Source organism: Theobroma cacao, chromosome 3 (genome assembly GCF_053813885.1).
Source record: "Theobroma cacao isolate CCN51 chromosome 3, ASM5381388v1, whole genome shotgun sequence".
NCBI lineage: Eukaryota > Viridiplantae > Streptophyta > Magnoliopsida > Malvales > Malvaceae > Theobroma > Theobroma cacao.
The window spans coordinates 37191545-37213113 of record NC_142641.1 but is presented as its reverse complement, the minus strand read 5'-3'; the positions used below and the strand labels follow the sequence as shown (position 1 = coordinate 37213113).

General features: G+C 33.7%; 3 protein-coding genes across 9 annotated transcripts; 1 reads left to right on the top strand and 2 right to left on the bottom strand.

The window, feature by feature from the left end:
* Positions 1-1367: 1367 nt before the first annotated feature.
* On the bottom strand, positions 1368-2177 carry PEI1 (Zinc finger C-x8-C-x5-C-x3-H type family protein). The gene has a single exon (XM_007038206.3). It carries the CDS (start codon positions 2115-2117, stop codon positions 1374-1376), a length of 744 nt encoding a protein of 247 aa, XP_007038268.1. The 5' UTR covers positions 2118-2177; the 3' UTR covers positions 1368-1373.
* A 5516-nt stretch (positions 2178-7693) lies between these two features.
* Positions 7694-18444, bottom strand: EMF2 (VEFS-Box of polycomb protein). 6 transcript variants are annotated; one of them, XM_088804781.1, is made up of 22 exons: positions 18279-18444; positions 17804-17929; positions 17307-17454; positions 17031-17086; positions 16283-16397; positions 15998-16157; positions 15728-15867; positions 14806-14868; positions 14577-14698; positions 12914-12978; positions 12478-12530; positions 12317-12370; positions 12174-12233; positions 11601-11647; positions 11389-11504; positions 10597-10813; positions 9984-10032; positions 9706-9780; positions 9487-9570; positions 8901-8980; positions 8268-8357; positions 7694-7979 (listed from the first exon to the last, which is right to left on the bottom strand). In XM_088804781.1, the coding sequence occupies exons 2-22, from the start codon at positions 17839-17841 to the stop codon at positions 7856-7858; spliced, it is 1956 nt and encodes a 651-aa protein (XP_088660907.1). In that variant the 5' UTR covers positions 17842-17929; positions 18279-18444; the 3' UTR covers positions 7694-7855. The 6 variants fall into 6 exon arrangements, with proteins under 6 accessions (XP_088660907.1, XP_088660908.1, XP_088660909.1 ...); XM_088804782.1 differs by having other exon boundaries at positions 14577-14683; XM_088804783.1 differs by having other exon boundaries at positions 14577-14677.
* Positions 18445-19784: 1340 nt separating this feature from the next.
* LOC18605280 (myb-like transcription factor family protein) lies at positions 19785-21399 on the top strand. Of its 2 annotated transcripts, none has more exons than XM_007038199.3 (4): positions 19785-20089; positions 20429-20646; positions 20738-20914; positions 20993-21399. In XM_007038199.3, exons 1-4 carry the CDS (start codon positions 19816-19818, stop codon positions 21293-21295), a joined length of 972 nt encoding a protein of 323 aa, XP_007038261.3. In that variant the 5' UTR covers positions 19785-19815; the 3' UTR covers positions 21296-21399. The 2 variants fall into 2 exon arrangements, with proteins under 2 accessions (XP_007038261.3, XP_007038262.3); XM_007038200.3 differs by having other exon boundaries at positions 20990-21399.
* Positions 21400-21569: the final 170 nt, after the last annotated feature.

Sequence of the window (21569 nt, the reverse complement as noted above, 5' to 3'; positions counted from 1 at the left end):
AACTAGTATAATGAAATATACTATATTTAGATACTTCAATTTTATAAGAAATTAAATTTGGTATGGTCAGTGCATGAAATTAAGGTCATTCTGTGTGTATATATATATATATATTAATACCTAAATCAATCCACCTATATATGCAATCATCTCAATCTTTATTCAAAGAATAATTCGTAAAATATTTGTTATAGTTAAATTTTCTCTTGCTGAATATTTATATTAATTAAATTATGTAATCCACAAATATATTGCATTTGGTAACTTGAATTTGAAAGAAAAAGATTTTAATTTCAAATTTATTATAAATTGTGTGATAAAACACATGTAAAAATATGATTTTCATGATTATTTTAAAGTTATAAATTTGTTGAATCCCTACTTAGTGGTAAATTCAAAATACCTACAGAAATTAATGAATTTGAAATCCATCTTTTTATCCCCTTTGAAATACATAAATATATTAAATCTTAACTAATTTTCATATAATGTGTACATTTCATTCTCACAATTTATATACCAAATCCCAAAAATCCAAATCCGCTCTCTTATATACGTGTTCTCAAACATAAAAATAAATTCACAATCATCTTTAGAAAACAATTTTTAGCGTTGTGATTAAATTTCATTGTTATCATTAAACCTACATTTTTCATTCACCTTCAACACTAAACTTTCAAAAGTAAAATCTCAAGTAATTATTATTGGAGGGTCCCCTTAAGGGAAAATTTTAATTATGAGATTTCATTGGATTTAGTTTCCTTTTTAAGAGGAAATTATTAAGACTCAATTTTAAAAGCTTTGGACTAAACATTGGCTTATTTTACTTATATTGTTGCTTCTTTGTAACTAAATTATTCAAATATCAAAGATCATAATGTAATCTTCATATTGAATAGTCTCTTTTTGTTGTTTTATTGTACTTTTTTGTATTTTTGTGTTTTATTTTTGTATCATTATTGCTTAATTCTTATTTGTGTTGATATTAAATTGAATGTTAGATATATATTTGCTAGATTGCGAGATAAATTGAATGTTGGCAGGTATTATTTTAAATAATTAGGTTGCATATAGTTTTAGTACTAATAATTAACTTCAATCAATGGATAATGAGTCATTTAGGCCAGGAGCACACATGATACATGAACATATATAACAACGGTATTAATTAATTACTTAACTCTTTGATTCAAGAGTACAAAAGGAAAAGCAAAATAGAAAAAGGAAAATCATTCAAACTTAAAGGAACTCAAGACAAACACACACATTGAACAATCTTTACGTACATAAAACGGCAGTGCATTAATTAGTTAAATAAAACTCTATTCACTCCCAAAAGCATCTTCGATCTTTTTCAGCTTTCTCCCTCGCATTTATTTCACCAACTCTGAAATCCAGTCAAGATGTGGCAAATCCGAATCCGACACCTCAAACCCACCACCATTCCTCATCGCCCTTTCCTCTTCTTCCCTGATCTTGAATGCCCTCAACCTCCTCAAGAAATCCGAAAACCCTTCGAAGCTGCAGCAATCCCTGTTCACCGTTGATGCGAAAGGCACTGAAAAATCATGTGCCTGTATTGAGGTGGAGCCCTCTCCTCCACCTGATCCAATCCCCATCAGCAGCTCATCTCCACCGTTCATCCTTCCCTTGTATGCAAAAGGGCACTTGCATTTGCTCTCGGCCCTGAGCTGGTCAGGTGTATGGGCAAAGAAACAAACCTTGCGTTGGCAAAACGTCCCGGCATTGCATGCACGCGTACGATACCTGGCAGGGTGTAGCCAGTACTCGAACACCCCGTGAGCGAACTCGCAGGCGTCGCCTTTCTGGCATCTTCCGTTGCGGAAGGCAGGGCAGGCAATGGCGGTGTAGGGCACCTTGCGAGGGTCTCGGCGCTGAGCCTTCTCGCCACGGTGGGCGTAGGGGCACTCGGTCCAGTCGTGGCTACGCATTCTCGTGCAGCGCTTGATCTTGTAAGCGTACATGCGGAATTCATCAGAGCCGTAGATTGCCTCATCGATGGCATTGTTATATTGAGCCCGCTGAGTAAGATTAAGCCCTGAGATGAGTTGCTGCTCTGCGAAATTGATGAAATTGGGATTGACACCTTTCAACATTGTTTGAGATTAATGTGAAATTGCTTTTAATGGGAAAATGAACGGATAATCCAAACCAAATGCAGCTACAAAAAAGCAATACGATTTTTGGATGAAATTATGCCTGAAGATATTTTGTATAACCAAAGGGGTAGGTGCAGTTAAGAATGCAAACCCAAATGAGATATTCGTATACAGAGATGAAAATTCAAGACAAAAATTTTAGAAGACGGAGCAATGTCTCAGCTCGAATCTTTTCATAATATTTGTAAGTATGTAACAGTAACGTAATTATAATTACAGGAGAAATGATTTGAGGAAAGAAAATATCAAGAGAAAATAAACGAAGGGAAAACCCATTACTGCTTTTAAAGAAACCTAAGAGACCAAAACTTGTAGGTGAAGAAGCACTTGGGAAAGGCTTGCATTTATAGAGGTGTATGAGTATGAAGGAAGAGTTAAAAACTAGCCCCATGAGTTACTTTAGAGCTTCACAATCTGACCTTTCACCTAACGGTAACGGCCGTCTTCTTGGCTGCTGCTTAATTCGCCTCTGGGGAGGACATTGGTCGCTCCTGTCAGCCAAATGTTTTGCTCGTAGCAGCAGCGAAGAATTATGTGCCTATCTGTGGTTGGCCATTCTAACAAGTGTAGTGTTGCTCCCATGTTATTCTTTCAATTTCCTCTATCCATTATTACGGACCTAGCTATTATTTCTTTACATATCTAATCTAATTGAACTCTTTAGGATCCATGTTTCATTTATTATATTATATTAACAGAGGTTTATTCAGTTTTTCATCTTTTCTTTTACCATTTCTCTGCCTTCTTTATAAATATATATATATATATATATATATATATATATATATATATATTTCTTTTATCATAAGATAGAGAAACAGAAATCAAGATGTAAAAAGAAAGAGCAGAGGCCAAACAAATATGAAAGGAAAAATTAGAAAGAAGGTGCAGACTGTTATCTTCTTTGCCTATAGGCTGCTGAGCTAAGATAGGCTAGTGTCAAATTGGTTTTAGATCCCTACTACCTATAGTTAAAGACCTTTAGTTAAGAGTTTGATTTATGTACCAAAATGATAAGAATTTGTTTTCCCTTAAATGGTTCAAGTTAATTAGCTTATACTATAAACGTTTGGGTCACTAAATTCATGAGTATGTATGTACTAATAAAAGGAAAAAAAATGAAACGGATTAATCTTCACAAACATATATATGAAACCATTGAAAGAAGAAGATTGCATTGCAATAGCAAGTATTTCTTCCAAAATTTTTAGTTGGCTAAGCACTCAGAACTCAGAAGCCAGAAGGATGTTAAGAATCCAAAGTCCGTCAAGTAGGATATGAAATGACAGTGTAAAAAAATTGACCCAATTTTAAACGTGATTAAAAACAGCAAACTATACATGGACAGGGCACACGTGTTGGTGATAAGTTTGTGCACTTATGTAAGGACAAAAGCAAAGTGAGATTCTGCAGTTGAGGAGGACATACACATGGCTGCTCAGGGATTATATTATGTTGGCAACCGCTTCTTTCATGGTTTGGTGACTACGTGACAAAATAAAGAAACTAACTTTTATTTCACAGGGGGAAAAATATTGATACTTGTAAAACAGAACAAATGGGAAGGAAAAGAAAAACAAAAGCTTTTTGCATCAATAATGTTCAAGCTGATGCAGCCATTGAAGAACAGTGAGTTTTCTTTGGAAGATTAATTACAAGGTATAAGTAAGTTTTCTGAAAATGGACATTACATTATACTACTTAAGGAGAAGAAGAGGCCTGAAAAGATGAGGAAAACAAGAGCAAAATGGTGTATCCAGAGAAAATGTCAGTTTATTGGATGAATTAATGCCCTTTTTCCATTTCTAAATAGATTGTTATTGTTTCTATTTACTTGCTACCAAACAAAAAAAAGGAAGGAAAAAAATAAGAATGTCAACAAGTAGGGTACTCGTTAATTTCGAGATACCCGAACTCTAACCCTATTAAAAATCAAATACTCTAATCTTATTAACTACTCGAATAATTTAAAAATTACTACCCTAATCCTAACCCTAATACATTCTCACTACCTTATAATTACCCTAACCTGTTTAAATACCCAATTAAATTAAAAATTATTAAAATCTTCTTCATGGATACCCAATTATCCAATTAACTTTTCTAATCTCATAACTTCCCTTTAGATTTATATGTTTTAAGTTTATATAAACAAAGCTATATATACTGTAATTGATAATTTTATGAGTTATAATTTTTGCAATGTTAATACAAAATAAAAAGAAATATATTTATATTTAAAGTACATATATATATATATATACACACACATATATAAAAAATATTTTAATATATAAAATAGTAATTATATTCCTTATAAATGAACACAATATATAAACTATATATATTAAAAGACATTACAAGTTAATTAATAATAATAGCTTCATGATTTGATTTAATTAATTATAAGAATTTGTTCTTAATTTCATGAAATTAAAAAAAAACATTTAGGTTCCAAAACTATTATAATCTCAAAAACTTTCTTTAAGTATATATATTATAAGATTATATAAATAATGGTATATATATTATAATTAATAATTTTATAAGTCACAATTTTTGTAATGTTAACACAAAATAGAAAGTAAATATATTTATATTAAAAGTACATATATATAATAGTAATTATATTCCTTTATAATATGATATAATATTTAAATTATTTAAACATAATTAACAATCTAATAATTTTTTAATTTAAATATATTATTGTCATTATATTAATAATTAGTGTAACTATACTTTTCATATATTTGTTAGTTTTTAACAAAAAAAATTACTTGTAAAGTTGGTAAAAATTATAAATTTTTAATTTAATTATTAAAATAATACTAAAATATTTATAAATAGTAATCGGGTTTTGATAATGCGTACCCAATGGGTGGTACCCGAACCCTATCCTAACCCGTTTATGGAGTACCCTAACTTGGTGTAACCGAGTAAGGTACCCCGTTGACATCTCTAGAAAAACATGTGCATTGATTGTTCAAGTACTCCAATGTGAACATTGTTGCTTGGTTATAATTAAAAGTACTTACTCTAAGATTAATTGATTTTGTAAAGAAGGGACTGGGAATATTAATAATTAGCTAATTATATGAAGGTGGGTCAATAATAAGAGAAGGAAAAAGTACTATACGCTTATGTGAAGCATATCTTTATGCATAGCAACTTTTGGAAATGTTAAAATTTCAAACAAGCATTTATTATATATATTATTTCTTATGACTATATAATAAGTTTTAATAGTAAAACATTTATATACAAATCAATTTCATTTTAAAGCAATGTAAGAACCAAATCACGAAAATTATATACATACCATTTATGTTAATTAACATTATTTTTGCAACTCCATGAGTATTAGATGTTTTCCTCTCCTAAGTATGCATCTTGATAAACATTTTATTGTATTCTCAGTTAGCTTTCAATTTTGCATGATGAATGCGATTATTCATATGTTAAAATCATCTTGAAATTAAGAGTTTGCAACTATTCCACATTTCAACTAATTGTACTAAAAAAACATTTCAAGTAGTAAAAACGAGGAAGAAGAAGATGCATTTGGGCAAAACCTAAACATACCTAAATTCAATGACGGACTCAAGATTTTGTATGAATGGTTAAAAGGTAAGTATACAAAGTTATGGATCAGATCAATAATTCAATTTATAATAAAAATTAATCACTTTTGAATAAAATTAAATTATAAAGTAAAACTAAGAGATGACGGCCGCCACCTCTACCGCCACCTTCAATCCACCCTTGCCTAAATTTGAAAACATTTTTTAAGTAAACGAATCCACCATACCTTTGATATTGATATGCAAAGTTATCACTTTGCTTCCATGAATGTTCTTGCCAACAAGCATCTCGTTGTACTTGACATTGCAAAACTGTAAACATCGACATTGACGGTTATTACTTTTGCCGTCAATTGCTTGCTCATCGGAATAAACTAATTCGTCGAAGTGCACCTTGAATAGCTTAGTTTCCGACATAAGTTTTGTGCGACAATAATAAAGCATTCGAAGGGCCTTTGAAGTAAGAACCGATTCCATTGAATCATAATTCATTTGATGCTAAGATGAATATGATTGTCGATTAAAAACTATTCAAAACGAAATCTTGATAATATAAAATCAATAGTCGGCGAAATAGTTTAGAGTATTTTTAAATAAGACTTTTTTGCTACGTGGCAATTGATATACGTAAATCGACGTAAAAAATTTATATATAGATATATTTATTTTTATTTTTGATTTTTTTTCTTGTAAAAAATGTAACATTTTCTATTTGAATTAATGTCCTTGATACTGATGTTATTTTTAATATCTTCAAATCCTTGTCAAAAAAAGGACCTTCAAATCAAAATCTTACCATATCAATTTGCTACCCTAAATTATCCCCTCTACTTGAATTAATAGTTTTTCTACCTTTCTTTGTTGACTCCTTTTCATCATTACATATTTAGACCCTTTTCCCCGTACTTAATTGAACCACGTACTCAATTCCCTTTAAAAGAAAGTTAAATTTGCGTAAATGTAGCTTTCTGACCTTGTCCTAATTAATATTCTTAGGAATTTACAAGTAATAATCTCTTATCCAATAAATTGATGTATATACTATTTAGGTACAAAACATACTTGTCAAAAGTAACTATAGTCACGAATTCAAGGAAGAAAAGGGATTACACGTAGTAAATCCAAACTAGTTATTGAGTAAGGTTTAATTAATCGCAGGTAAAATTTCTTCCCACTTGTGAGAGCATAAAATTTCTTGTTTTCGCGAAACGAATCAAATAGAAAAATTAAACTCTAAAAGCAATAAACCCTAAAAACAAAGAAAGAAAGAAAAAGTGGATGTAATAGTGAATAACATGCAGGCAAACACGTGATGGGGTTGATAAGGGAGGGAGCTTATACCATGACAAAAGCCTTTTGTAGGCTACTGAAACTGATGTTCTGTAGGCTTTGTCGGTGAAAAAGTAAAGACACAATTACCTTATTTTCCGCGAGCGTTACATGATGCTTTCGGTAACAAAATGACAAAGGAATCGAAACTAATGTCTCCTCAACGCTGAGTGCTGACCTTATCTTCATTTAGCTTTTGCTCGCCATCAATGTAGCCCTCCCTCTTTTTCTTTTTCATCTTGTTTTTCTCTTTATTTTAACTATACTTTGACAGAAAATAGAATAAAATAAAATAATCTAATTTCACTACAGAAGAATATTTTTTATAGATGCAAGCGATCATTCATATTTCCATTGAAGCTCATACAAATTACTATCATGATAACCAGCAGTCTAAAATTTTTAATATTTTATTGCCTAATAGTATGTGTGCCACTTTGAATAGAAAAGTACTGGTAATGAGGGTTTTGGATCAATGTTAAGCATTATGACAGTTGCTATTGCTCTAGAGTGTCTCAATAACACTAACAACTGTTAAGATACTATTTATAATAATATTCTTGAAAAACTACAAAGGAAAAAGAAATTTCTATGGAGCAGTTGAAAAAAACAAAGAAATATATGGAATTATACCAGTCTATTGTACACAACTACAGCGAAACAGTTGGCTGAAATGGGCATGTAAGACTTAGGGTGTGACCGGTGAGCAACATTTTTGCATCATCATTGTTTACCAAAAAAATAAGCATAAATTACATATCTTTAGCCTTTTATAGGATCCGAACCCTGCTTTTGGTATTGTTCAAGAATAATATTACAATTATTCATGGTTCGCGCATCAAGCAGGCCGTGATTCCACAGCTTGATCATGAATAATCTCCAACACCTGCCAATACAGCAGATGGTAAATTATGACTAACATGAAATCATACATGCAACGTACACAATGAAAGGGGACAGCAAAACTCCAATCACATGCAGAAGACATGATTATTATGAACATGATGATATAATACATCAACCAATCAGAAACACTCAGAAGAGAAGTTAGCATCTGCATACAAAACGAAAGAGGATGAAGCGACCAGTGGTGGAGTATAGAAAAGCAGAGGCGCAAGGCCTGCGCATGTTCATAGCAATAATTTTAATCATAAACAGAAAAGGGGCAATCTACCAGATGAGAGCTGGGGCTTTGACAAGGTCACGCCCATGTAATTTTGAAAATGCTTCACATGCCCATGAAATGTGACCGTCTGCCAACACCCTGCCATGATGAAATCAAATTATTAAAAATGAAACAGCAAATTGATAACCACAACACTAATTTTCTTTTGGAAGACACCACAATACTAATTCAAAACTAATCAACCAAATACGAGAAACAAATAAAGAACTAATAAATCACTCAGTGCAACTCTGTGTGAAATAAGTAACCGCCAAAGAAACACAACAACAAAACTAATTCTGGGTATCATATAGGCCGGACTGAAATGTGTTAAAAGAAACTTTTTTGTATAATAGTTAGAGAGAGAGAGAAAGAAAGAAAGAAAACCATGTATCTCACAGATTCAGATCAAATGCAATTGTTACACAAAAACATCTTAGAGGAAGGTCCAAGCAAGGAGGATATGGCTTATATTAGAATGGCAAATCCTATGTCCCTACATCCATGATCCCCCCTCCCCTTTCGCCACAGAACTTATAATGGGATCGATTACATGATTTTGGCAACCGGTTTCAAGTGAGAAAGGTAAAAGAAAGAGAGAAACAAAGCAAAAACCATAAGAAAAATGAAAGACAAGATTACCTTTGCTTCCTCACAAAAGAGTTCCACAAATGCATTATTTGCTTCTCATCTTTGGTTACATCTACGAAATCATCAAGCATCTGCAACATGCTAGAGTATATTAATGCAAACTTGTAAATGCATTAAGCTGAGATGCAAATGATTCAAGGGCCCTAACTACCCAAACCAGGCATTGCAGACATTCATAGCACCATTCATTTTTGTAATCATTTATAAACAATAGTAATTATTGATTTGCACGTCATCATTATTTATATATTCACTGATTTCATTTCCCAGCTTGTCCACATTGCAGGTAATCCTCCTATGTCCCTAAATCATTTTCATGAGAATAAATTCTAAACAAATCTTTTCATAAATTACACTTTAACAATTTCTTTGGGGACAATCCACTAATATCAAAGTAGTTACTATGCTTCTGATTGCTCTATATTAGTCTAAAGACTATGCCTCTCAACCAGTGTTTGTGATACCTGCATCACCCTTCGATTCTTAGCTAGCCACTGACCAAAATCCAAAATGGTTATGTCCTTCCAAACAAACATTATGAAAGAATAAACAAATAAACAAAGAAACATAAACATACCCTTCGATCTTCAAAATCTGCAACATCATCATCAACCTCATCCTCGCTGTCTCTGTCAGACATTACTTGATCTATTGCCATTGGCTTCAAGCAGAGATGTACACAGTTTCAGAAATTTTTATGCATAAAATGCAAGTGACATTAGTCACGAATTTCATGATTGACTCAGTTTCTTAATATCTCTTGACAAAAACTAATGCAAAGGCATATTAAGTATACCACGCAACATATCTCAAAGGGAAAACCAGAACCACAGTCCCCACTCCATTTCATATGCCCTCCACAGACAGCTAGCTAGGCCACAAATCAAAAATTAGATCCACACTCTTAATAGTGTTAATGTGTGTGTGAGATAAGTGTAAGCAACAGCAGGCAATCTTTTTCTCTTTCCTCTCTTTTTGTCTCTCTCCTCGTTCTTTTACAATGTACAAATTATAGATATCCCTGCATTTTCCCACAATCAAATAAGAAACACAAATTACAAAGTAGTCAGTCACCTGTGCTCTATGTGAGTGGAAAAACTGTCGCTTCTGAAGGAGTGTACGGCTGAAAAGACAAAGAAAGGACAACATCAAACCCATTTTCATTGTTAAAAAATGAACCCTTTATTCTAGGGTGAAAAAGTTAGGGTTGAGAAGCAAGCAAATGACATAAACAACTGACAAGTCCAAATGATCACATCAATTTATAAGAACAAAGTTCCATCTTCGAACTAGTTAATTGCAGCTGTTCTTGTCAGTTCTATTTCTAAACTGGGAGGGAGACGGTGGTTATCAGGTTTACAACATATAATCCTGAATCAGGAATGGCAGTGGCTGCTTGACACATAGGGAAGTGGAGAGAGTAGCTCCCCACCCCTACAGCTTTGAGACCAACATTCTCTAGCAAAATAATCATCCAACAGTAGCTTTTACCATTTGCACCAGTTAATACCTATGCAGCAAGGCATTAAAAAACAAATAAAAAAGGACAAAGCAATGCTTTCAAATTCACAGAACAAGCTCCACCAGCAATGCTCATATGAAATAAGTTATGCATTTTTACCATGGTACAGCTTTGGAATGAATTAAGAGCATGCTGAATGAACAGAGAAAGCAAACCAAGACATACTTTCTTGGATCAGAACGTTCCATTGATAATTTTCTTGTCTTTGCAAATTGCAACAAGGCAGGGGGCCCAAGATTGTTTCCAGACACTGATTGAACACGTTCAGAATCAGAATAAGATTGTCCTGCAGCACCTGAAACCCCTGCAACATTGAAACTGGATGGAACATGTTGCACACACTCCACCTCACCAATTCTAGCATTTTGTAAAATGTTTCCACCTGAGACAAGAACCCTTCTGTCAGTATTTAAACGAGATGAATTGACAAAGATAATTCCTCCAGCTGATCTGTTCAATCTATAGAGTTCCTATTAGGCTTATGCACATAGTTATGACAGGTAAGTCAACAACAATATGCTCATAACAAGTTTTTGATCATATGATTCATTGGTAGTTGTTGGGCATCTATTGCATTTCCATCAACTTGAGTCAAGCACCATTGCATTCCATCCTACATGCATTTGATTCTTGGCCCCAGAGCATGTACTAAAAAATCTTGCTTTAAGCTTGGAATATTTGGAAACATAATTGGAGTTACCAGAAATCAGTATCTCAACTTCAAACACCAATGCTCAACCTATTTAGAGGGATTACTAGGAAGAGACTTATTTTTAGCCAAAGCAGGGGGCTTGTTCTGTTTCTTTTTTAAGTCCATAATCTTTGTTTCAGTTTCCCTCATCTGTGAGTACCTAGACAGCTTTCCATTTCTTAAAGAATATATTAAATTTGGTTAAACAAAATAATTATCTTATTAAAAAAATAATTAGTATGCAATCATAAATATAGATGGCATACCATGAACCTTGTCAAGAAGCTCACAGTCTCCAGCTGGCAGATTTGGTTCTAAGAAAACGGGATTCACATGCCTTGCAACTAGGCTCTTTGGTCGTCTACGCCTTAATTGCTTTGAGCTGTACAAACACATGAGCTACCAACTTCATTTCATGGGAATAACCTGAGGGCAAAGAAACACACTAGTACATAAAATGGCAAATTAAACAACTTACCAAAAGAAGAAAGTTTGTTGTTTAGGATCAACACCATCTGCAACAATCTGAATAAAATACATACACATGGAAATTAGAAGAGCAAAACAAAGGGCAATTCATATGGAAACTAGAGATATTGCACGGTTCCAATTTTCTTGTCTATCTGAAGATGGAAGCTAGCATCTTTATTCACCATATAGCTATCTGAAAAACAAAAGGGGGGGGGGGGGGGGGGGGGGTGGGGTTGTGGGACTAAATCTAAATGGATACTCAACCTTTGCAAGATTTAGAAACACAAACTCCTAATGACAACAGAGGGACATTGATGCAAGGGAACATGTAAATAGCATTCATACGAGAAGCAGAATACAAGAGAAAGGTAAGTAAAATAAAACTCAAATTTTGAAGTATTAAGTATCCTTTAACCCTATATATTTGTAAGAAACTGTATCAATATAAAAAAGGGTCTGACCCATTAACATTGGTTCAAATCAGTTCACTTAACAGCTGGTTTTAATTCAGTTATGAAAAGAAAAATAAAACTAGTTAACAAATAGAGTACTGCAAGGCTTGGTAAGAAAATGTTCTGACCTCAGATCTCCAAATGTCAGTTTTGACTGACACATTGACAGCTTGATACTCTTCAGTTACCTACAACATACCCATGTATTAAAATTTTGGTATGCCAGCATCAATTATCAAAATACCACCACAGATTCCTGAAGTTTACCAACCCAAAATTCAAAGTGAAAGAGATCATGGGATGCTGGCAAGTGATGCCTCAGACCCTATATAAAAAGTTAAGCATCAACCATTAAAGTCTAAGTACTATGAATTAAAATCATTTGAATCAAAATGATATGGAATAATAAAAAAATGGAAGAAAAGGAACAACCTTAAAGCTTGCACATTTTACCAAGCAGAAAGGGCATGAGAAGTCTTCAGTTACTGCAAATAAATGGAATTTACGACGTTATATCAATAAGATGAGATTATATAATATTCCAAAACCAAATGCTAACGATTAAATAGTTGACAAAAGTGTCTACCACACCAGAACCAAAAAGATTGAAGAAAAATAATCCTTTGCTTGAGGGTCCAAGCAGTCTAATAAATACCAATAGCATTACAGACCAAAAATAGTATCTTTAATTTCAGACTGCAATTTCTGAGTCACAACCTCTACCACTCTTCAAATAGTTACAAGTAAAGCACAAAAACATGTATATGATTCAAACCCCAACCAAAACACCTCCCCACCCCCCCCGGCCCCACCCCCCCAAAAAAAAATGAAAATAAACATAGGAGATGTATGAACTAAGAAACAATACCTTCAGTCCTCTGTAACTTGTTGTTGTAATATCTGTAATTAAAGATGACATTCCCCGCTCTCAACCTAGAACCAAAATAGCAAATTTTTTTTGTCTTACAAAGAGAATTAAGAGGAAATCACATCATGCAAACTCACAATCCTTTTTTCTTCCAACTGTATATTTTCTTTTGGAGGAGGGGGACTAGGTTTGAAAGACAAAAGATTATATAGTCTATAAGCCCTTCAACACAAATAAGTTTAAATGGTCAGTAAATCAAATTAAACATCAAAGTCAGCTCATTCAAGGAATTTCAGAGCAGGACATTTTCCCTTATGCTATATTCTTTGCTCTTGTCCCATATATTAGAATCCCAAGGCTTTTCAATTATCTCAGAGCTTGAATCTCATAAGTTTCCAAGAGAAGAAATACATAAAGCAAAGACTTGAACAGATTCTACAATAAAGATTAAGCAAATCACACTCTTCCAATACAAGCTTTGTCATGAATCCCACATCAGAGAAAATAAATGATCCTAGTCCCAAAACGAAGAGAAGCTCGTAAAGGGAACATAAGGGAGGATGTCATGGTCCTAAAGAGGAGTCATGAATCTCACATCGGCAGTGTACTAGAGTGATACTAGGCATTTAAAGGTTCACACCACCTTCAACCTATGAGACATCTTTTGTGAGACAAAATCGTAAAGCCAATAGGCCAAAGCAAACAATACATCACAAGAGTTGGTGTGGACCGTGACAGTTGGTATCAGAGCAAACTCTGGGGTACTAGTGATGTGTCACTGAGGACAGTGGGCACTTGCTGAAGTGGGGGAGGATGTTACTGTCCTAACGTGGAACCATGTGAATTCCACATTGAAGAGATATGCATCTAGCGAGTAACACCATAAATCCCACATCGAAGAGAAGCACCTAAAGGGGAACCAAGAGGGGATGTCGTGGTCCTAGAAGAGACTATGAATCTCACATTGGCTATGTACTAGGGTAACACTAGGCATTTAATGGTTTACACCACCTTCAACCTGTGAAGCACCTTTTATAAGACAACCGTGAAGTTAGTGGGTTAAAGCAGACAAGGCTTCACAAGACTTGGTGTGGACCATGACACATTGACAGGCAACACACGTGATGCAACTTGTACATAAATAGTATATCTGTAAATGGCATTGCCCTACATCCGAATCCCAGAATCGTAAACCTAATGTTTAACAAAAGAATTCATGCTGCCTGAAATAAAGCAAATGACTTTGCTGTACAATCTATGGCTATTAGAATTTTAATGATAAATTTAGGCAGTCTCAGCAGAAATAATTGCCATACCATCATCACAAACAAACAATCCCTCATGTTAGACTTAGGTTCAGACTATCTAGTTCCTTCCGGTCACCACATGCTTGTAAAATAACTTTCATTGGAATACCAAAAATTAGTACAAGAAAAAATAAATCTAAATATTATAATTTAGCTGAATTAAGAGAGTACATGAGACTGAAAGATAGAGAGTTCTGACAAACTAGTTAAAGAAAGGACAAGATTATTTGCATACATAGAGGACAATAGGCAAAATTGGGTAACATGAATAATTTTTCAGAACATAGAAAAGGTCATAAGTTTGATTAGAACAACCAAACTACATTTAATAATAATTATTTACTATTGAGGATTACCGAATAATATGAGACAGTGATGAAGAAGAAATGCCACTGCATGTGTATGAGTTATAGGGAGATTTTTCCTTTGCCCCAGCCTCCTCAGCAGAAATGATGACCTGCAGCTGCAGTGATTGGTTCTTTTGGAGCACAAATAGTAAAAATAAATACAATAAGTAAACTATATCGAGAAAATCGGAAATGTCTAATCTAAATGAAACGAGAAAATATGAAAGCAGGGACATACCATGGATAAAGAATTGCTGGAATTTTGGATTAAGATGCATTTGTCCTCATTCAAACAATTCAACTGCAGCAAGAACAAAAAGAATAACAGTGATTCAGACATTTATACAAGTTTGAATCATCACTGCTTGAACATTCATTGCCATTTTCTACACTGATTATATTGAGGAATCTAAGGCAAGTTGAACACATGGCTAGAGTGTCATTTGACTAGCAGCCAGCAACAATAGAAGCAGCAAGCCAGCTCATGACAAAGTGCCCTGGCCAGTTTAGTTCTTTATTTAATCAAATATGAAAGAAACACGTAAGCACAGGGGAACCTGATTGAATTAGCAAATGCTTTAGCAACACAATCAACAACCCAAAAACATAGAGCCCATGCTACTTATATATACCAATTGTGTCAACCACTATACTACACTATAATCCTTTGATACCATTGTACAAATATTTCTCTGTTTCTACTAGCTTCTCAAACTGCAGTCAAACTTTTCTTTGAAGCACTCGTACATGTACATGGTGGAAGTTCACAATATCCCTTCAACTCAAGCTGAGCTTAGGATGTATTCTCAAGCTCAGAATGAGAGATGGCATAGTTGAACAATATCACGGGCATATTCACAATGAAAGCACCAAAGAAAAAAAACAAAGGCCCAAGATTCAACTCCAGAATCATTCCTTAAAAATGTTTTTATGTTTGAAAAGATAATCAAACAAAATTGTCCCAGAAGCAGAATTTAAGCAATGTCCTAGGAGTGGTACATTAATGACTCAGCCATACACACAAAAACAACCAAGCAAAGACTTTTACCGAGTCTTAGACAACACTTTGGCAATAATATTGACTGAAATAGTAGCTAAGCAATAAGTAGCACAGCACTCCAGAATAAAACAATTATAACCAATAAGCTTTGATGCCAAACCTTCAATGAGCAAGAATGCATCTCAACGGGCAATGTCATCTCAGCTCTTTGTCCCAAACTCAAGTTAGGGGATTTCTCCAATGACATATATAGTGATTCCAACGGTATCCTACCCCATAGGCAGCATCCTCCACCATTTGCTGATGTGAATTAAAGAAAAAGAAAACCAAAGTGACATTCAAGAAATTTTTTACAATTCACTCTAAAATTAAGCAGTTATAAGGATCTAATGAATGCACCTGCATATAAAGGACCTATGGAAATACATACCAAAGCTGACAAGCAAAATGGCAAGTGAGCCAGATTTGGCCTCTATAGCTAGCTTATTAATCTCAGGGAGAATAAAATTAGCTTGAGCTTGATTACTGCCCTCAATGCCAGTGAAGCTAGTCAAGATACATGCCCGACGGAAACGATAAACTGCAGAATACTTCATTGTGGGATTGAAAAAGTAAATATATCATAAATGAATTACAAAAAGAGTACAACAACACACACAAAAAAGATACACAGACTAAAGAATTTAGCCTGAATGTACACAATGACACACCATACCTCTGCAACCGCAACATCAGAAACTAGTCTCGCCAACAGGATGTATAGAGGAAAAAGACTTTGAGTCAGTACACCTCCATTCACAATCCCTGACACGGACACTGTCATTTGTATTCTACATATCAATCAAAGCAAATGCAGTTAATAACTCAAATTTAACTGCATATAAAAATATTTGATCAAAGAAAACAAGACAACACATCAACAAGCAAATACTAAGAAATAACCATCATGCAAAATTCAATTAAAAAGGTCATCAACAAAAACACAAAAAAAATGTAGTTAATACCTCAAAGTTACCTATATATATATATATATATATATATCTCAAATTTAACCAAAGTAAATAAGCCAATGCACCACCAGCAAGCAACATTAAGTAACAAATGATCATCAAAATTTTACTTAATAAATTCATTCAAAATCACACAAAAAATAGAATATAATTCTATAGTAATAAAAAAAAAAAAAACTTATTGTCACTCCCGAACTGCTACTAATTCTAACAATTTCTGTTTTATGAATACGTATTGTCAAACATAAGAAAACATATAACAGATTTGCCTATCTTAAATGCCACCAAATATTCTCTCCAAAATCACCAAAAGGCACCAATGAAGGTCCATATGCCTTTCAAGTTTTCCCATTGATACACTATAATAGGAAACAAACGGACATGCTACAGCAAGCACTCGCAACCATAACCTTCAGAAATATATCATTTACAATTAGCAAATCAAACTATTACCTCATTTTGTGTTTTGCCTGAATTTTGTAACGCAGACATCTTTGAAGAAATGATGGCTGCATAAAAAAACAAAAACAAGAATCCACTGAAAAATGGTCACATATAAATAGGCAGAATAAATTCTGCAAATATAAATGTTAAAAATAAAGGAAAATCTCTTCCAATGAAAAGAAGGGTGGTTCAAAGCAGCAGGCCAAATTTGAACTGCCTGCAATGCCACAGTCAATCTACATAAAAACATAAAATGGCTGATGCAACAAGAAGCAGAAGTATTACATTTCTCACAGCACGTCTTTGAAGAATGTTATAGAGTTCTACAGGCTTGCAATAAATAGATAGACTCTCTTCAGCAGCAAGTTCCTCTTCTGCAGATAAATGCAGGCGGGAATCTTCTCGGCACATCTGATCTGTGCTTCTTGAATAGCTAGAAAAAAGAAATGCAAATTAGAACCCCTACTTGTGAACTTAACCAAATAGGCATAGTCCAAACCATACTTCATTATAATATGAAAACAAACTAAAATTCGATAACAGACCAACAATCATCAAGCATTAGTCTCGGAACAAGAAATTATAACAATGCCCTTGAAATGAACATCGTTTGCATTATCATATATCCACGAAAAATTTACCATGACATGATTAGAACCAGGGCCAAAATGCGTAAGCTGATAATTACGTGAAACTTGAATACCAAACATAAGTACTACTACAACATATTGGCATGATAAATAGGAAAACATTAAAGATATGTTTAATCGGAGAGAACATACGAGGCGGTTTCACGAGCCACTAAAGGAATGCCCGGCATTCTTATTAGCTAATGCTTAAGTATAGTATCATAGCTTTCTCTCAACTTTTTTCCACCACAAAGTATCTTAAAATTAACCACCTCAAACCTGCAAAGCAGAAACCAACCTCGTAAAACTCTAATTAATTTTAAAATGAATTTTATATCAAGAAATGCATATATTAACAAAAAACAAAACCACTCAAAAATTTCATAGAATATAAACCAGTTTAAATTATTTCTGTTACAGATTAAAGCTCGAATGATTTTTCTCCTTTAGACATTCCTCAATCTCTCCAAAACAAAAATTAAGAAATAGAAAATATGAGGAGAAGTGGTGAAGAGTACATGACAAGAGAGTTAAGGCTTGAAAAAGATAAACAAAAAAAAAAGCATACAATAGAGCAAATAAAAACAATCGAAAATGAAAAGGAATTAAGAGAAGAAGATGAACTAACCTTTGAGAAAGTAAGAACCCTAATTGGGAGCTTGAAAATAGGAAGAGAACCTTTTAATTTTCGAATCGGAATTGAGCATTCAACCCTTTTCAAAGGAGAAATCGAGAAAAAGGGAGAGAAGCGTCGAGTGTGTGAGTTTTTGTGCGTTTTGATAATGGCTTACTCGCGCACCACTCTCGAAGCTCTTTTTTATTTTTTAACTTTTTATTTTATCTACATAGCGGTTTCGGTTCTCTGTGGTTAGGTGTAGCCTTTTACGTTGTTGCTACTGAAATTTCACCTGCAGCTTGCCAAGTGTGCATACACAATAATCCTTTTTACTTTTTAGATTTTTTTACCTATCTAAAAAAATTTATATTGTATTTTAATTAAATAATAATTAATATTTTTTAAATTAAAAAAATATTTTTTGATGTTTTTTATTCAAAATAATTTTTTAATATTATTATATAATATGATTTAAAAAAACTCAAATTAACATATCATGTCATCAATTAAAAAATTATACCATCAAAGTTTAATTATAAAAATTTAATATCGTTATTAATTATTTTAAATTGATATTTAATTATAATAACAAAAATTAAAATTTACTAAATTAAGGTAAAAGAACTAACACGATAAAATTAAGATATATAGTAAAATAAATCAGACTTCAAACTTTGACTTAAAACCAAATAACAAATGCTAATAAACAAATATATAGCTAGAAATCTAATTCAATCTATTCCTCACTTACACACCTAAAACAGAATCGGATTGATAAAATAATAAAACAACGGAATTTTAGTAAAAGATTTTATTTTATTACATGGATTTAATCTTATTTTTGGCACAGCTTATTTAAAGAAGTAAGTATTAGGTAAAAATTTTATTTACATTAAACAATAAGCTCTGTATTGTAAATTATGGGGTTAATTAAATATTAGAATATCCTTTTTTATTATAATAAATTTATCAGATGCCCCCAAAGTGATACAATTATTGTAATATACTGCTGCAGTTGTATAGGAGAATTAGCAGTGTCCAAGTGATATAAGTAAATCCAGATTGTTAAAGAAAGCTAGGTTGAGCTGTCAACATACTGTAATGGAAGATTATCTGTTAATTAATTTTACTCTAAATAAACAGAAAAAGTCGGATTTTTTTTACTAGGGAAGAACAATACATGATTACTGTTAATTATAGCATGAAGGGACGCGTACCGGAGTTTCGGCAAAGGGTTGATTTGATAACATAAAACAATTTTCACGATAAGCTAATTTTAATCCAAAAGGCCTAAAAATCGAGGTTGCCACAGTATTAGCTAATTAAATCTCAACCGTATCTTTGACTGTTTTTACATAGAAATAAAATTAAAAAAAAAAATCTTGCCATGTTCAGGAATTGACAAAAATAAAGCGGCTATAAATGCCTGTAGGAGAGCTTGGTTTATCAGAGAGATAAACAAGGGTTTGAATTCAATATATATATGTGTGTGTGTTATAAACCAAATAAAGTGCCTGCCCCTAAGAGAGGAATTGAAGGTGTAGAGCGAATGGTGAAAGAAACAGGGAGAAAGTGTTCTCATTGTGGACATAATGGCCATAATTCCAGAACTTGTCACGGGAAGGGTTGTGTCAAGCTTTTCGGTGTGAATATATCTGCCGTGGAAAAGCAAGAAAGTTTCATGAAAAAGAGTTTTAGCATGGAGAGTCTGCGGTCTCATCATGCAGAATATAATAACAATGCTCCTTCTGTCGACGACGGGTACTTGTCTGATGGGCAGATTCACTCTAGGAAAAGCAACGCTGCCCGTGAAAGAAAAAGAGGTATTCCTATTTGTTTTTCATTTTGTTCTTCTTGTTCTCAGCCTTTTCTTTTTGGGGGGGCATTCATCGGCTTTTCTGGTGGTGTAATCCGAGTTTCTTGATCATCACGTATTTGAATTTGTTAGCATTAATTGGTTATCAAGAAGCGGCTGGCATTGATTAACCATTGAATTTATGTGGATCCTCGTTATTATTTTTAGATCGGAACAGATTGAATGAAGCCTATATAAACAAAGTATTGACATGAACAAGCTAATCTGGGATAGCATTATTGAGTTATTTTTACCATGTTTCTGATATATTGTAAATTATTGTAACATCTGTTTTGCTCTTGCTCAGGGAAGCCTTGGACGGAAGAGGAGCATAGAATCTTCTTGGCAGGTTTGAGGAAGTTGGGGAAGGGTGATTGGAGAGGGATTTCAAAGAAATTTGTAACCACTAGGACCCCAACGCAAGTTGCTAGCCACGCGCAGAAGTATTTCCTGAGGCAGGCTGGGAATGATAAGAAGAAACGCAGGGCAAGCTTATTTGATATGGCTTTTCAAGAACTCGAATCCGTAATATCTCTTAATCCCTCTCTCACTTATCAACAACAATTTATAGTTAATGTTTTCATGTACATGACTAGAGAGTTCGTGGTTTTAACAGAATGCAAGTCCTCCGGGTTCCCCCGCAGAACAAACTACTAGAGATTCTTCTGACCAGGTTAAAGCACCATCTCCGATTGCGAACCGATTTCCACATCTTTGCTTGGATGATCGTCCAGTCACGTCCCTGACTGCATCTAATAGTTTTCCAACTTATTATCACAGGATTCAACCCCTGGTAAGGAGCTATTAGCAATTCATAATTTCCCCTTGGAAATGCCATAACCTCATATAGAAAACTTCATCAATTTAGCAGGCAGGAGGAGCTCCCAATGGACAAGTCTTTCCAGAAGCTAAAATGATGCCTTCACTGCCATTTCTCCATGCAATGAATTATGCAGGGCTGCATTATGGTTACATGGCTAAAGCTCTAGGGTGCGCACCTGCTGCTCACCCCTCTGGTATACCTTCGCCATGGTCAGTTCAGCACAGCATGTTTCGAGCAGGCCCTGGTGCTTCACCAGCAGAAAAAGATCTTTTGGAGCTTAAGATTGGGCCTCCTCAATCATCAAAAAATACAAGTATGCTATCTCAGGCATCATCGATTAGTGTGATTTGAAATAAAAAAGTTGTCTAGTAATGTTGATTTATTCATTTTTGGTGCCAAGCTGAGTAGAATTAGAACGAAAGGGAGTTAATTATTTAATCAATAATCTTTTTAAAGATACAGTTCCAGTGCCACTTATAAAACCAGAAGTTTGATCATCGGTGATTAAAAAGTCCAAGCATTCAATAACTAAGATCTCTTCTTTATTGAAAAAGCCTACGCCTAAACAGCCCATATGCAAAGCACAGCAAGACTGAGATTCGAGCAGACTATCATCTTAACTTCA

What these genes read in the sequence shown, in the direction of transcription:
- EMF2 (XM_088804781.1), bottom strand. Translation starts at nt 17,841, where the DNA reads ATGCCGGGCATTCCTTTAGTGGCTCGTGAAACCGCCTC. An exon ending in TCACTGTCTCATATTATTCG is followed by an intron (nt 12,979 to 14,576) that starts GTAATCCTCAAT and finishes TTTTGGTTCTAG; the next exon opens with GTTGAGAGCGGGGAATGTCA. An exon ending in GCTTCTTGACAAGGTTCATG is followed by an intron (nt 10,814 to 11,388) that starts GTATGCCATCTA and finishes TTCTTGTCTCAG; the next exon opens with GTGGAAACATTTTACAAAAT.
- PEI1 (XM_007038206.3), bottom strand. Translation starts at nt 2,117, where the DNA reads ATGTTGAAAGGTGTCAATCCCAATTTCATCAATTTCGCAGAGCAGCAA.
- LOC18605280 (XM_007038200.3), top strand. Translation starts at nt 19,816, where the DNA reads ATGGTGAAAGAAACAGGGAGAAAGTGTTCTCATTGTGGACATAATGGC. An exon ending in CTTTTCAAGAACTCGAATCC is followed by an intron (nt 20,647 to 20,737) that starts GTAATATCTCTT and finishes TGGTTTTAACAG; the next exon opens with AATGCAAGTCCTCCGGGTTC. An exon ending in ATCACAGGATTCAACCCCTG is followed by an intron (nt 20,915 to 20,989) that starts GTAAGGAGCTAT and finishes TCATCAATTTAG; the next exon opens with CAGGCAGGAGGAGCTCCCAA.